The 17,067-nt window shown below is 47.7% G+C and overlaps 1 protein-coding gene across 1 annotated transcript; it reads right to left on the bottom strand.

Moving 5' to 3' along the window:
• Window positions 1-201: 201 nt before the first annotated feature.
• Window positions 202-15,598, bottom strand: TMEM218 (transmembrane protein 218). The gene is made up of 3 exons (XM_073320832.1): window positions 14,782-15,598; window positions 13,625-13,727; window positions 202-1,809 (listed from the first exon to the last, which is right to left on the bottom strand). The coding sequence occupies exons 1-3, from the start codon at window positions 14,910-14,912 to the stop codon at window positions 1,684-1,686; spliced, it is 360 nt and encodes a 119-aa protein (XP_073176933.1). The 5' UTR covers window positions 14,913-15,598; the 3' UTR covers window positions 202-1,683.
• Between the last annotated feature and the right edge of the window lie 1,469 nt (window positions 15,599-17,067).

Raw genomic sequence — 17,067 nt, 5'->3', positions numbered from 1 at the left:
ACACATTATTCTTTATTTTGTCCTCTAGGAACCAGTCAGCCAGTGGCTTCTCAGAGGGACTCATTAGTTTTGCACTTGCATGAAGAAGGAAGGGAGGGCAACAAATAAGCCCTTGGGGATCCATTAAATACAATTCACTAAATAAAACAGAGTGCAAAGGAATACCTAGAGGAGAAGAAAAGAGCTGATGACAAAGCCTAGTCCTAGAATGAGCATGAGATTTCTTTATTAAAATGCTCTAGCTGCATAGCAGCTGTTTTTGTCAAGTGCCACGGGTGTTAGGGAAGTGTCTAAGGTGGCATATACATTATACAGGGCGTTGAATGGGTCTGGGAAAAAAACCCTCTGGGCTACAAAGATGGTTTTTATTACAGTAGAAAGTTTGGGCCCAGGTGGCCGATTTCCATACATGACTAGGCATGTCCTACCCTTTCCTCCACGGCCTCCTCCTGCAGCATTTTTCAAATGTTATGTTTTTATGCAAGCTACTTTTCAAAACTTCACTCTTGCTCTGGGCTCAAGGCCAGATCGCCTCAGCCCACAGAAGAGCATGGGGGAAGAGGTCCCCACATCTGCTCCCACCGTTCTGTCCCTAGCCTCCCTTCAGTGGTTCCACCTTCTGCAGCAGGTTTTCCTCCCTGAAATGCTGGTGGGAATATCTAGTGACATGCACATTCAGCTCCCCGCACAGAGGAGCTCGCAATCCCCTCCCTGACCCTCTCCAAGGGAGCAAGGAGGCAGCAAAATAAACCCCGGTTCAGGGCAAGCTCAAGAATGGCAACACAGATCCATTTCCTTGTGCCAGAGTGTCTCTGAAAGAGCCCCTGGATTCAGAGCTGGGCATAAGCAACACCTTTGAACTGTCACGTCAGTACTTTTTAAGCCAGGGAAACTGAGAAACATTTAGTTCTTCCTGTTCCTGCTTTTTTATTGCCATAAAAATAGGATCTCACTTTCCCATGAGTTTACCCTCTCCACTTGCTTCTGCCTCTGAAATCATTTCTCAGGTGTTTTGAGAAGGATTACAAAGCCAAAAATGGCAGGGATAGGTGAACCAACCCAAACTTCTAACACCCACAGTTCAAACTGAACTGGGCTAAAGCCTCCAAGTTCAGTTCCCCTTTTTATTTATTTCCATACTTCCTTTAGCCAAAAGCACCAGCACCAGGAAAGGCCTCCATCATGGCATTCTGCACCACCTCCTTTGTTGGAAAGATTTCCAGCCTGACTTTTAGACCCCAGTGGTTCAGGTAAGGATCAGATCTTTTAGGAAATTTCAGCTAGGACTACAACTGTAGATGAGGAATAGGAGAAGCCAGAGCAGCTAAATTTCCATAGAACAGAGACCATGGATGTACCCCTGGAAAAAAAAATACTGGAGACACACGATAAAGTCTGTAAACAGGACTGTCTCTGCCAGGAAACAGTTCTCAGCTTCGAAAGACACAGCAGCAACATTTGGTAATTATCCAGTCCAAAGCATACACATTCTACAACTTCATTCTGGAGATGCCAGGGCCCCAGAAAGCAGATGCTGATTCTGGAAATCAGTGTAGGTCTCATAACATCACTTGAAGAAAGGTTTCTGGAGAGATTTGGGGAGCATATTTTCTTTACCCAACTGGTAACACATTGTCTACTTTGGAGCATGGGGAATTCCCTTCTTCGGAACAGCTAATTAACTCAGAGTGGTTTAGCATACACTGGCTCCAAGATATGGTGAACCAGAACCAGGAACAGACTTCCTAGAAATGTCACACTGAGAAGGGAGACCAGGACATAGCGACCAATGAAGAAGGTGTCCACGATCTGAGGAGAGTGGAAAGGTCACAAATTACACAACAACATTTCCTTCTTTATCACTGTTAACAAAAGCCCTACTGCAGGTACCATGGCAATTTGACCAGTTCACTGTAGAATAGTAAGTAAGTGTTCTCTGGGGGCTGAGAGATGGTGTACCAGGTAGTAAAAAATAGAACAGAATAGAACTTTTGGCCTTTTGAAAAGGAAAAGCCAGCCAAGATAAAAGTAGCAGCTCCATGCAGGCAGGCAGGGATGGGGTACACTCCTTCCCAAATGTGCCACCTCTCAGCAGGATTTCTCCGATAAAGGCAGGCTGCTCTGCCTAACCCGCTGGCGGGGTCGCTGCTGAGTAACAAAGGGGATGTCTTCTCCCACTAGAGCTGTGTGTGCCAACTCCAAAGCAGGATGAAATTCAAACCCTGTTCTGCTGAATACCAACTCACAGTGCTAGCATTTGACCCACAGAGCTGCCATCCTATTATTTTAAATTTAATAGGTTCACATGAGACACATTCATGGTAGTACTCACACTGAATTTCTCTGTTGGTTCTGATTACTGGACAGTGGCTCAAATGCTACCACTTGTGAGTGGGTTTATATAATAGGTTCCTATTCCCATCCTGTTTCAAGCTTAGTTCTAAGGCGAGAATTAAGCTGAGCCATGAAGCAGCAAGGTACCTACTATTTAGATGAATTAGAAAGTGTTTAATCATGGAGTGGAGCCCAATTCTGCATTCCTTGGACCCAAACTTCAATAGAATTCAGTAGGAATCTAAGGTGAACCAGAGTGCAGAATCTGATCCATGAGGTTCAAAATAGCCCTGAGTTAACCATGCTCAGCTCACTAGAATAACATGTGGCCGTGAGTCATGACAGCGAGACAAGAGCTGAAATCTTGTCCAGCAATTATTTCCCTGAAGTCAACCAGTTGTTTCATGAACTCCATGTCACACAGCTGCTTCTTCCAGAATACTAGTCACTGATCTTTATATTTATGGGCATTGATATAAGGCACCACTGTGCTTACAGAGGATACATGGCAGGAAAAGAATATCTGATTATTTAGTGAAGATGCAGACACAGAAGGCAGACAAAATGATAGTGAGAAACACCAACCAGAAAGCCCAGGATTATGAAATCATCCTTTGAGCTTCTGGGATTGCTTATAACAAAGGTGAGTATTATGAAACAGTGTTAACACAAGCTTGACCTTGGCTCTGCTACAGAACAAGTCTCTTGAGGGTGACATGTTTGCTCGTCCAACACTTTCACTTTTTAATTAGCCAATTAGCAGGCTTTGAGCATAGAAAGCCCAGGCCATGTATTATTGATATCGTATTGAACTAGGCTGCTTCAGGGGCAAGTCCTGGAGATCCTGTAAATGAGCATTTATTCTGCTGGCTTGTCGAACATGTACACTATAACCTATTTCCACCACGGCCCTTGATCTCAGTTCCAAGTTTTACTTGGAGCAAGGCAATTCACATGCATGGGGGAGGGGGAGGGGCGGAGGAGGAGGGGAGGAAAAAAAAAAAAAAGAACCTCTCATACCACACTGTGACACTCCGTACCTTGGGGAAACGCCCTACACCACCATGTTCATTCTTTAATATGATTGTGTGGTACACAATGCAAAGTTTGTCATGGTAGGTGTCTTTGGAAGGCTCATGACACACTGAGCATTGTTGTTACAGTAATGTTATAGGTTGTAATTTCATGTATATAGTTATGAGGCTGAAAACGTGTCCTCATAGCTTAAAACAAGCCCAGGCAAAAACTCTCCAGGAGCAGAGGGGCAGTTCATAGATATTAAAGGTCAGAAGGGACCATCATGATCATCTAGTCCGACATCCTGCACAACACAGGCCACAGAATCTCACCCACCCACTCCTGCGATAAACCTCTCATCTATGTCTGAGCTATTGAAGTCCTCAAATCATGGTTTAAAGACTTCAAGGTGCAGAGAATCCTCCAGCAAGTGACCCGTGCCCCATGCTACAGAGGAAGGCAAAAAAGCCCCAGGCTTCTTCCAGTCTGTCCTGGAGGAAAATTCCTTCCTGACCCCAAATATGGTGATCAGTTCACACCTCATCAGGGCATGCATGGGACAAACCCAGCCCAGCCTCACAGGAACAAAGGACACTGGCCTAGGCAGCAACAAAGGATCTGTTGGACTCTCGAGGGAGTCACCCCCATTCCCTTGGTCAGTTTGGGGCTATGATGAGGTAATGCTCACCTGACTCTGAAGGGGGAGGGGGGGGGCAAAGCCAGGAGGGAAGAAAAGACATGATAAAAGGGAGAGACGTTTGCCATGCTGGCTCTCTCTTCCAACTCCATCTACAGACACCACCACCAAGCAACTGAAGCGCAGATCAAAGGGGAGAGCCTGGCTGAAGGGCAACCAGCCAGTCTGTGATGAGAACATCTAAGTTTGTAAGGGCACTGAAAGTGTTAAGATCAACTTAGAATGTGTTTTGCTTTTATTTCATTTGACCAAATCGGACTTCTTGTGCTTTGACTTATAATCACTTTAAATCTATCTTTTGTAGTTAATAAATTTGTTTATTCTACATGAAGCAGTGCATTGGTTTGAAGCATATCAGAGACTCCCCTTGGGATAACAAGCCTGATATATATCAATTTATTTGTTAAATTGGCGAACTCATATAAGCTTGCAGCATCCAGCGGGCATAACTGGACACTGCAAGACGGAGGTTCCTAGGATTGTGTCTGGGACCGCAGATACTGGCTAGTGTCATTTGGTTGCACAGTCCAAGCAGTGCTGGCCAAAAGTGCTCGCTCACGTAGCTGGGAGCTGCTTACAGGGTAGAGGCTGTCTGAATAGCCCGGGAGTGGGGGTTCTCAGAGCAGAGCAAGGCAAGGCTGGCTCCCAGAGTCGAGGATTGGAGTGACCTACCAGATCATCAGTCCAGGTAACACCAGGGGAACGTCACACATACCACACAACTCAATATTTAGAAAAGTGAGTATCATTCCTCTGCACGCTAATAATGGAATATGGGAAAGAGCACTTTGGTATCCAAAGCCCCAAACACCTACAGAAGGGCTGGGAGATGTAGAGCAAGAATAAGACAAACACAGAAAGCAGCATGGTGTGAGCAGGAGTCAAGAGAATCCACCATCTAAACTATGGCCAACAGAGACTAAGCTCTTAGGAAGGTGAAAGGACACCAATCGGGCTCTGAGACAGAAGGCAAGTGGAATTAGGGGTAAATGATTGAGAAAGTCAGTGGAGGGTCAGGCAGGGTGCTGAATGCAGGACTCTTTGCCAAGTGATTATTACTCTATAATGCTCAAAAGTGTGCTGGGTGCTGCAAGGAAGGCAAAGAAAGGTATGGTCCCTGAACCAAAGCATTTGCAGTCTAACTTAGAAATGTGAGCAAGAAGCAATGGAGGCAGCTTGAACTCCCAGAAACCAAGCAAAATTCTGAGGCCAGGCAGGCTGCACTGTGCAACAAGCAAGAGACAGAGGGGTTTTGAGGCAAGCCACCTTGGAGTGCAGAGCCTTGGAGGAAGGCTCACCATAGAACTAACTGCCTGCATCCTCCAGTCAAACAACCAGTATCCTGCCAGAGGAAAACCAAGGAGGAACAGAAAATTTCCCTTGGAAGGTACTTGTCTTCCAACTGCAGAAGAACAGGGTGAACATTCCTCAAGCTCTGAGAGTTCCTCAAGGACACAGGAAATCACAGTGCTAAGAAAGGGCTTTTTAATCACTGGGACAAAGTCAGGTGTGTGATAATAAAGGAACCACAGGATCATTACTAAGAGTCCAGCTCACAAACCTTTTGGTGAAAACTGTGGTATGAGAATCTGTCAGTACCCACAAACTAGGACACTGTAGGAAAAACTCAAGTGCAATCTGCTGTAGAGGCCTATCTTCCAGCTGCATTCCCAGGCAAGCCCAGCAAAACAGGAGAACTAAGAGCTGCAGTGTGTGAGTGAAAAGATGGTGTAAAGAGTGAGGAATTTAAATCATTAGTACTGGGAAACCTTTGGCAAGAAGGAGAACAAGCCCAGAAAGGGCATTTGCTGATGGACCCAACAGGGAGCCAGATTACTGGTAATGAAGACTCTGATTGACTCTTCTGGAAGCAGTTGACATGCAAGTGAAACTGTATTTTAGCAGGGGCAGGATTACAATTGCCCCAGAAGAAGGGCAGATGGGGGATACAAAGAAGCACTCTAGCAGGGTAACAGTGACAGGAAAGAGAATGAGAAAAGCTCACAGACTGAAGTATTATGGGATTATCAAAATTGTAAATCTCTTACACTATAAATGGGATTTTTACAGCAATTTACAGATGCAGAGCAAGCCAGATTTCCTGCCCTGAAGATTTTAAGCTAACGCAAAGACCAGACACAGACAGTATGGGGAATATTACTCGTGAGGAGGCAAATGAAATACCAAAAGAGGAGAGAGCACTGAAGTTTAGTGGCTAAGATGATGAAGATTGTTCTACATGGGGCCAGAGGGCAGCCTGATGGAAGGTGAAAAGATCAAAGTTGAAGAGACAAAGGAGGAGAGAGAAAAGGTTGTGAGTTGCCGAAGGAGCACATGAGGGAAGATGTGGCAAGAGAACAGGAGCCACAGCAGAATTAAAAAAAGTATGTGAGGGTGTGTGTATGGTGGGGAGGGAATGTGAAACATGGCAGGAGGAGGAGGAGATGACTTTAGCAGAGGCGTTCTGAGTACATGGAGTGTAGAAAGAGATGACGGGAGAGGTACAGTACTCAAGGCAGGAGCCAAGCAAGGGCTCTAGCAGGGTTTGAGCAGTGAGGTGATGGCGAGGCATGGGTGGGCTCTGATTAAAAGAGTGACAAATGCCTCTACCTCAGGGTCAGTTGATCAGGGAGTAAGAACTGTCCTGGGAGAATGCAAAAACTTTCCTGCATACTAGAAAGATGGCAAGACACTGCAGCTCCTGACTAGAAACTATACTGCACGAATAGGCTAGGCCACCAAAGCACTGCACAAAAAGAGTTCCAATCCTGACTAAGGACTTCTGGGGAAAGGAACTAGGAGGTAGGATCCATAGGGATGCAAATACCCTTACAAACTGGTATGTCTACACTACGAAATTAGGTCGAATTTATAGAAGTTGTTTTTTTAGAAATCGGTTTTATATATTCGAGTGCGTGCGTCCCCACAGAAAATGCTCTAAGTGCATTAACTCAGCGGAGTGCTTCCACAGTACCGAGGCTAGAGAGTCGACTTCCGGAGTGTTGTACTGTGGGTAGCTATCCCACAGTTCCCACAGTCTCCGCTGCCCATTGGAATTCTGGGTTGAAATCCCAATGCCTGATGGGGCTAAAACATTGTCGCGGGTGGTTCTGGGTACATATCGTCAGGCCCCCGTTCCCTCCCTCCCTCCGTGAAAGCAAGGGCAGACAATCGTTTTGCGCCTTTTTTCCTGAGTTACCTGTGCAGACGCCATACCACAGCAAGCATGGAGCCCACTCAGCTCACTGTCACCGTATGTCTCCTGGGTGCTGGCAGACGCGGTACTGCATTGCTACACAGCAGCAGCAACCCATTGCCTTGTGGCAGCAGACGGTGCAATAGGACTGGTAGCCGTCATTGTCATGTCCGAGGTGCTCCTGGTCACCTCTGTGAGGTTGATCAGGAGCGCCTGGGCAGACATGGGTGCAGGGACTAAATCTGGAGTGACTTGATCAGGTCATTCTCTTTAGTCCTGCAGTCAGTCCTATTGAACCATCTTATGCTAAGCAGGCAGGTGATATAGATTGCTAGCAGTCCTATTGTACCATCTTCTGCCGAGCAGCCATGAGATGTGGATGGCATGCAGTCCTTCTGCACCGTCTGCTGCCAGCCAAATATGTAAAAGATAGATGGAGTGTATCAAAACAAGAAATAGACCAGATTTGTTTTGTACTCATTTGCAACCCCCCCTCCCCCGTCTAGGGGACTCATTCCTCTAGGTCACACTGCAGTCACTCACAGAGAAGGTGCAGCGAGGTAAATCTAGCCATGTATCAGAGGCCAGACTAACCTCCTTGTTACAATAAGAACAATAACTTAGGTGCACCATTTCTTATTGGAACCCTCCGTGAAGTCCTGCCTGAAATATTCCTTGATGTAAAGCCACCCCCTTTGTTGATTTTAACTCCCTGTAAGCCAACCCTGTAAGCCATGTCGTCAGTCACCCCTCCCTGCGTCAGAGCAACGGCAAACAATCGTGCATCTGAGTTGAGAGTGCTGTCCAGAGCAGTCACAATGGAGCACTCTAGGATAGCTCCCGGAGGCCAATACCGTCGAATTGTGTCTACAGTACCCCAAATTCGACCTGGCAAGGCCGATTTAAGCGCTAATCCACTTGTCAGGGGTGGAGTAAGGAAATCGATTTTAAGAGCCCTTTAAGTCGAAATAAAGGGCTTCATCGTGTGGACAGGTGCAGGTTTACATCGATTTAACGCTGCTAAATTCGACCTAAAGTCCTAGTGTAGACCAGGGCTAAGAATACAAGCTGAACTGTCAAATGCAAGAATTCCAGAATACAGTAGTTTGGGTTACTCCAGATCAAAACAGGGATTGAGAGAGTCAGAATGGACACTATAGTAGTGATGTGCTCCCAATATCATAACAAGGGACTCCCACAAAGTTTTCCTTCTTGGTGTGTGATAAACCCTGTGTCCCTAGCACGTACATGCTGCAGAGATGAGAGGTAGGGGACTCAGGATGCTCATATAGCCACAGCTGCAAATAGCACTCACTTCAGATGGTCAGCAGACTGCAGCCCATCCTATTGGGCACAGACCTGGCTACAGGGATCCATGCTTTTGTGCACTTCCAGTTTGATCACTGCAGCTCATTGTACCTAGGAATGAAGCCACATACCCTGAGAAAGCTGAAGCTGACATGTAACCCTGTAGCACATCTGCTCAGAAACAAAGGCTGCTGTGAAGATAATGTCCCAAAGCTACTCCTGAGGGCATTCTGTGCAAAACATTTAAAAATACTGCGAGTTTTATTTGTCAATAAATACATGCGGAGGCTCCAGCATGGCAGATGGAAATGGTAAAATTATCAATAATAATGCAGAAAAAGCAAGTATGGGGGGGGGGGGGGGAAACCAGATGATATAGTCTCATCATATGGTGTTGACAACACTCTTTCCATTCCACTAGTATCTTTGAAGAATGTTAAACAGAAGTTACTAAAATCAGTAGGTCCAGATAATTTGCATCCAAGAGTTTTGAAAGAACTAGCTGAGCAGCTCACTAGACCATTAACATAGCTTTTCAATAAGCTTTAGAGAACTGGGGAAGTTCCAGAAGACTTAAAGAAAGCAAACATTGTGCCAATTTTTAAAGAGGGTAAACAGGATGACCCGAATAATTATAGGCCTATCAGCCTCACACTGAGAGTCTCTGGATTAAGTTTAGAAGTGTGAGCAACACGGGTGATGTTGTGGTGGGAGTCTACTATAGACCACCGGACCAGGGGGATGAGGTGGACGAGGCTTTCTTCCAGCAACTCGCAGAAGTTACTAGATCGCACGCCCTGGTTCTCAAGGGAGACTTCAATCACCCTGATATCTGCTGGGAGAGTAATACAGCGGTGCACAGACAATCCAAGAAGTTTTTGGAAAATGTAGGGGACAATTTCCTGGTGCAAGTGCTGAAGGAACCAACTAGGGGCAGAGCTCTTCTTGACCTGGTGCTCACAAACCGGGAAGAATTAGTAGGGGAAGCAAAAGTGGATGGGAACTTGGGAAGCAGTGACCATGAGATGGTCGAGTTCAGGATCCTGACACAAGGAAGAAAGGAAAGCAGCAGAATACGGACCCTGGACTTCAGTTCCCTGAGGGAGTCAAAGTCTGCTTTTCTGATGGGCAAGATCTCCTGGGAGAATAACATGAGGGGGAAAGGAGTCCAGGAGAGCTGGCTGTATTTTAAAGAATCCTTACTGAGATTACAGGGACAAACCATCCCGATGTGTAGAAAAAAAAATAGTAAATATGGCAGGTGACCAGCTTGGCTTAACAGTGAAATCCTTGCTGATCTTAAATACAAAAAAGAAGCTTACAAGAAGTGGAAGATTGGACAAATGACCAGTGATGAGTATAAAAATATTGCTCAGGCATGCAGGAGTGAAATCAGGAAGGCCAAATCACACCTGGAGTTGCAGCTAGCAAGAGATGTTAAGAGTAACAAGAAGGGTTTCTTCAGTTATGTTAGCAACAAGAAGAAAGTCAAGGAAAGCGTGGGCCCCTTACTGAATGAGGGAGGCAACCTAGTGACAGAGGATGTGGAAAAAGCTAATGTACTCAATGCTTTTTTTGCCTGTCTTCACGAACAAGGTCAGCTCCCAGACTACTGCACTGGGCAGCACAGCATGGGGAGGAGGTGACCAGCCCTCTGTGGAGAAAGAAGTGGTTCGGGACTATTTAGAAAAGCTGGACGAGCACAAGTCCATGGGGCCGGATGCGTTGCATCCGAGAGTGCTAAAGGAGTTGGCGGATGTGATTGCAGAGCCATTGGCCATTATCTTTGAAAACTCATGGCAATCGGGGGAAGTCCCGGACAACTGGAAAAAGGCTAATGTAGTGCCCATCTTTAAAAAAGGGAAGAAGGAGGATCCTGGGAACTACAGGCCAGTCAGCCTCACCTCAGTCCCTGGAAAAATCATGGAGCAGGTCCTCAAGGAATCAATTCTGAAGCACTTGGAGGAGAGGAAAGTGATCAGGAACAGCGATCATGGATTCACCAAGGGCAAGTCATGCCTGACTAATCTAATTGCCTTCTATGATGAGATAACTGGTTTTGTGGATGAAGGGAAAGCGGTGGACGTGTTGTTCCTTGACTTTAGCAAAGCTTTTGACACCGTCTCCCACAGTATTCTTGCCAGCAAGTTAAAGAAGTATGGGCTGGATGAATGGACTATAAGGTGGATAGAAAGCTGGCTAGATTGTCGGGCTCAATGGGTAGTGATCAATGGCTCCATGTCTAGTTGGCAGCCGGTATCAAGTGGAGTGCCCCAAGGGTCGGTCCTGGGGCCGGTTTTGTTCAGTATCTTCATTAATGATCTGGAGGATCGTGTGGATTGCACCCTCAGCAAGTTCGCAGATGACACTAAACTGGGAGGAGAGGTAGATACGCTGGAGGGTAGGGATAGGCTACAGAGGGACCTAGACAAATTGGAGGATTGGGCCAAAAGAAACCTGATGAGGTTCAACAAGGACAAGTGCAGAGTCCTGCACTTAGGACGGAAGAATCCCATGCACTGCTACAGACTAGGGACCGAATGGCTCGGCAGCAGTTCTGCAGAAAAGGACCTAGGTGTTACAGTGGACGAGAAGCTGGATATGAGTCAACAGCGTGCCCTTGTTGCCAAGAAGGCCAATGGCATTTTGGGATGTATAAGTAGGGGCACTGCCAGCAGATCAAGGGACGTGATTGTTTCCCTCTATTCGACACTGGTGAGGCCTCATCTGGAGTACTGTGTCCAGTTTTGGGCCCCACACTACAAGAAGGATGTGGAAAAATTGGAAAACGTCCACCGGAGGACAACAAAAATGATTAGGGGACTGAAACACATGACTTATGAGGAGAGGCTGAGGGAACAGGGGATGTTTAGTCTACGGAAGAGAAGAATGAGGGGGGATTTGATAGCTGCTTTCAACTACCTGAAAGGGGGTTCCAAAGAGGATGGCTCTAGACTGTTCTCAGTGGTAGCAGATGACAGAACAAGGAGTAATGGTCTCAAGTTGCAGTGGGGGAGATTTAGGTTAGATATTAGGAAAAGCTTTTTCAGTAGGAGGGTGGTGAAACACTGGAATGCGTTACCTAGGGAGGTGGTAGAATCTCCTTCCTTAGAAGTTTTTAAGGTCAGGCTTGACAAATCCCTGGCTGGGATGATTTAATTGGAGATCGGTCCTGCTTTGAGCAGGGGGTTGGACTAGATGACCTCCTGAGGTACCTTCCAACCCTGATATTCTATGATTCTATGACCCTGGGTAAGATAATGGAGCAGCTGATAAGGGACTTGATTAATAAAGACGAAAAGGAATGTAATGGAATTAATATGAATCAGTGTGGGTTTATGGAAAATAGACCCTATCAAACTAACTTGATTTTTTTTTTTTTTTTTAATGAGAACACAAGTTTGCTTGATAAAGGTAATAGTGTTGACCTAACAGACTTGGACTTGGTACTGCTCAACATTCTGATTAAAAAATTAGAATAGAAAATTAATATGGCACTCATTAAATGGATTAAAAACTGGTTAACTGCAAACTTAACTATAACTGTAAACAAGGAATTGTCAAAAACAGGTTTGTTTCCACTGGGGTCCTACAGGGCTCAGTTCTTGGTCCTATGCTATTTAACATTTTTATCAATGACCTGGAAAAATCAAAATCATCACTGATAAAGTTTGTAGATGACACAAAAATTGGGTGTGCACTAATTAATGAAGAGGACAAGTCATGGATGCAGAGCTATCCGCATCACTTGGTAAAATGGACACAGGCAAACAATATGCATTTAATACAGCTAAATGTAAATGTATACATCTAGGAACAAAGAATGTAGGCCATACGTACAGGATGAGGGACTCAATCCTGGGAACCAGTGACTCTGAAAAAGATTTGGGGGTTGTAGTGGACAGTCAACTGAACACGAGCTCCCAGTGTGGCACTGTGGCCAAAAGAGCTAATGAGACCCTTGGATTTATAAATAGGGGAAACTCGAATAGAAGTAGAGAGGTTATTTTACCACTGTACTTGGCATTGGTGTGACTGATGCTGAAATACTGTGTCCGGTTCTGGTGTCCACAATTCAAGAAGGATGGTGATACATTGAAGAGGGTTCAGAGAAGAGCCACAAGAATGATTACAGGATTAGAAAACACGCTGTATGGTGATAAACTCAAGGAGCTCAATCTGTTTAGTTTAACAAAGAGAAGGCGGAGGGGTGACTTGATCACAATCTACAAGTACCTACATGGGGAAACAAATACTTAATAAAGAACTCCTCTTCTGTCTAGCTGAGAAAGGTATAACATGATTCAATGGCTGAAAGTTAAAGCTAGATAAATTCAGACTGTGCGAGTAATTTCACTATGCGGGTAATTAGCCATTGGAACAGTGTACCAAGGGTCGTAGTAGACTCTCCATGATGACAATTTTAAAATCAAGATTGGATTTTTTTTTTTTTTTTTTTAAAAACACCAGCTCTAGGTATTATCTGGGGGAAGTTTTATGGCCTGTGCTATACAGGAGGTTTGATTAGATAATCATAATGATCCCTTCTGGTCTTAGAATCTATGAACTCCCATTCATCCATGTCAGAAAATGACTCACTGTGGACAGCAGGTTGCTCGCCTCTGGGCAGTGGCAGGACCCAGCTGGTTCCACCCATAGAGAAGCCTTTGGCATCATGGAACAGACAAGGGGGTCCTAACCACCCCACTCTACTTGTGCCTCTTGCTCAGGCTCCAAAGGGGTGCAGCCAACCAGGTATCTAGGGCAGGGTAGCAGAGAGGAGAGCTGGCAGAGAGTCACCAGTGGTCAAAGAAGGGAGGAGAGAGAAAGCAGCAAGCTGCTGCTGAGGCTGGGCTGAGCTTCCATCCCCCGTATCTGAATACAAGGGACTCCCTGCACACTCTCTCCATTGCTATCCTGCCCTGTCCTGGACACCTGGTCAGCCACAGCCCCACGTCCCCTGACAACCTCATTCCACCCCCACCCTGTTTGAAAGCCAATGGCCTAAATTGAATAAGGTGCAACCACCAGGACAACGAGCCTGAAATGGGGAAAAGAAACCATGAATTTACCTTCATTTCTGTAGCTGGTGCTGGGAACTCACTGGCACGAGGGAAAAGTAACAGAACCAACATAACGATCACAGCAGAGAAGAAAACCATAATGACAGAGAATCTGAGGAAAGAATTGGATAGGAAGAATCCCACTATTAGGTCTCCCAGCCACACAGCTCCTTTTATAAATGAGACATTGACACTGCTCACATTTTGTCCATACCACATCAAACAAACCAATATCCCCATATCCCTCTTCTCGGCCTAACCCCAGCCCAGGTATTTAGTGCAGCCACAGGACTCCAAAAAAAGCAGCCCTCACAAATTCAAAAGAATTCTACTCTTCTTTTGTCCTTCCCATTAAGATATAAAGTGCCAACATACTGAAATGAAAGATAGTAATTCCCCATAAATCAGACACTGGTAGTGAAGCAGTACCCAGGAAAATCTGATTTTCAAAACCACTTAGGGCAACTGGTCATACAATTTCCACTTGATCCCCTAGGCAGCACTGAAAATCTCAGACTTGTAGCGTAAGGTTTGAATTGGATGTTTTGCTGGAGCCTGGTACAGGATAGTCTCTGTACTGCCTACCCATAAGAGCACCGGGAAATAGTTACATTTGCTTGAATCAATCATTTTAATTATTTATGCGACTTTCATGGGGGGAATCTTGGCTCAGTGAGCAAAGACTTAAAAAACAGATGAGTCTCTTAGTCAATCAGCATCCTGTCCCACAACCACACATGGGCTTTAGAGTGACAAGCTCCTGAAGTGATTTAATCTTCAGTGCTGCAACAAAAAGACAAATGGGAAAGGCCAAGCCCTGGAAAAGTGCCTTTAGGAATGAAATAAATATATATATATGACAGTTCACACCCAAAATCCGCCAATAATCCTTCCCACCCTACTTGGTATGTACAAGTACTCTACACACTGTAGCACTCTATGGAGAGCGGGTAGACTACAAATGAGCTGGTTAGTGTTTATGGACTCAATCTAACTCCCTCTTAAATTAATGAGAGTCTGCTATTAACAGGAGATTAAAATGGATCCTATTCAAGCTGTGAGGAATTAAAGAAACAGTGCCCTAAAATCCAGATGTACTAGGACAGTCAGGCATTTCACTTCTAATAACTTTAGCTTTCTTTATCCAGAAGGCTACATCTCCTTACCTTGCAAGACCGGAGGTCCTGGATAACAGCATGCAGAGCAGCAACATCAAGACACAGAGCAGCGCTAAAATAAATACTCCTGGCCCCACCCCAAGCACAGTGCCAGCCATTCTGGAGGAAAGAGAAAGCATCAGCAAACCTGCTTCAGCTGGCCTTCCTCAATCACACAGAGGATAGATTTTTCTGCAGGTTCCATTTTTAAAACATGTAACTATTCAAAAATAAAAACAAATACTTTAACACTAACAAACTAAGTGCAGAGAACAACCTGGGAAACTAACTATCATCTCCTCAGGCTAGTAATTTCATCTGGTAATTATTCTTCAGGTAATGCTATGTGAAGACACTGGAAGTATAAGAACAAGGAGATTTGTTTGTTTTAGGACTATTTGTTAACTATATTCTATTTACCCAAATTCCTGCTCCAATTCCAGCTCCATATGGACTTTTTAAAAAATAAATTTATATTCTAAACTGTTACGTAGTGTTGTGTGTATTATGAAATGCATTCCACCCAAGAGTATATCTTGGTGAAGTGATCCTGGTGTATAGTTTGTATACCATTTGTTAAATATGTACAACATTTTGGGAGCCAGCTAAATGAAAGGTGCTACATAAATAAAGGTTATTAGTACAAAAGAGTTGATGCACAGTACATCAGCCGAATACACTAAGGGAGTTTACATGCTGTGTATTATTTTATGTATGCTTTCAAATTTAGGTGAACTACCTTTCACTGATGACAGCTGGCAGTTCGAATGATTAATGTTTAAATATCTAGTAACCTCTTCTACTACAAGCTGAGACACCAACTCTTTCACCCACCAAGGAGAGCTACTAACGGGCTAGGATTCACCCACAGTCCATCTGCACGGTAGGAAAATAGTCCTGGTCATTTCCCCTCGCACAGAAATGACTTGGAGTTTCCAGGCACCCAGAAGCGGTCCGACTGGCCCCCGCAGGCCGGACCCAGCCCGTGGACGATTCTGTCCGGACCGGGCGGCAGCATTTTGCTCTACAACGGGGTCCCGCACACGGGCGGGGCTTCGCAGCTGCCGCAAGGTCGCAGCAGGCGGCTGCAGCATTTGCCTGGAGCAGCGCGGCCCAGGCCCCTGCGGGGGAGGCCAGGCCCCTGCCGGCTCCTGGGCCGCCGGAGCCCACCCGGGAGGGCGCGCGGCCGCGTGCCGGGAGCCAGGGCTCCGCTGAGCCGTAGGACCGCCCCCCCCGGCAGATTCCTGCGCGGAGCCCGGGCGGGGCTGGGGCCGGGTGCGGGGGGGCGGGTGCGGGGGGCCGGGGCCGGGGGGGGGTGCGGGGGGGCCGGGGCCGGGGGGGCGGGGGCGGGGGGCCGCGGGCCGGGGGGGCGGGGGGCCGCGGGCCGGGGGGGGTGCGGGGGGCCGGGGCCGGGGGGGGTGCGGGGGGCCGGGGCCGGTGCGGGGGGCCGGGGGGGCGGGGCCGGGTGCGGGGGGCCGGGGGGGGTGCGGGGGGCCGGGGCCGGGGCCGGTGCGGGGGGCCGGGGCCGGGGGGGGTGCAGGGGGCCGGGGCCGGTGCGGGGGGCCGCGGACCCAGCCGTAACGCCTGGGGAGGATGGAGACCCAGCGAGCCGGGGGTGCAGCAGCCCCCCGGGGCCCACGGGCCGCGCTCCGCACGGGCTGCGGGCTCCCACCGTCCACTGGCCTCAGCTCACCCCACGCTCGGGGCCGCCTCAGCCGCGCCCCGCGCCCGGATCCAGCGCCTCAGAGCCGGCCGCGCGCGGGGCCTCACGGACACTCGAGGGGCCGGAGAAGCCCCGGCCTGGCCCTGGGGTCGGTCTCGCGGGCGGGGCGGCCCCGCCCGGGCCCAAGGCGTCGGCTCCTACCTGCGCCCGGGCCGGGCCCCGACACTGCGCTTTCCCCCGGCTGCTCGAGCTCACACGGCGGGGCGCCAAAGAGAGCCAATGGCAGATAAGCTTCTATTCCGGGCTGTGGCTGTGCACCAGTCAGCATCCCCCTCTCAGCAGCGCCTCGCTCTCCGCTTGCCGGCTCTTCGCGGCCGGTTTCCCCGGGCAACCAGCGGCCTCGCGCGTGTTGAAATGTGCCATCTGATTGGTTAGTGCTGGGCGCCAATCACTGTGGCCCGCTCCGCTGCGCCGTATCGCTATTGGTTACAGCAACTCTCCCCCCCACCACGTGATAGGCGGTCCGCGACTGAGGGCGGAACACGGCAGCTCGGCTCGCGGCGACGCCGGCCCCGCCTCCTCGTTCCGGGGCGGGAGAGTCGAGCTGGGCCCCGCCCCCGGCCGACGGTTCC

The sequence above is a fragment of the Lepidochelys kempii genome, chromosome 22 (assembly GCF_965140265.1).
Source record: "Lepidochelys kempii isolate rLepKem1 chromosome 22, rLepKem1.hap2, whole genome shotgun sequence".
In the NCBI taxonomy this organism is placed as follows: Eukaryota; Metazoa; Chordata; order Testudines; family Cheloniidae; genus Lepidochelys; species Lepidochelys kempii.
Note: the sequence above shows the minus strand (reverse complement) of the source record. Positions and strands in the feature narration are given on the sequence as shown.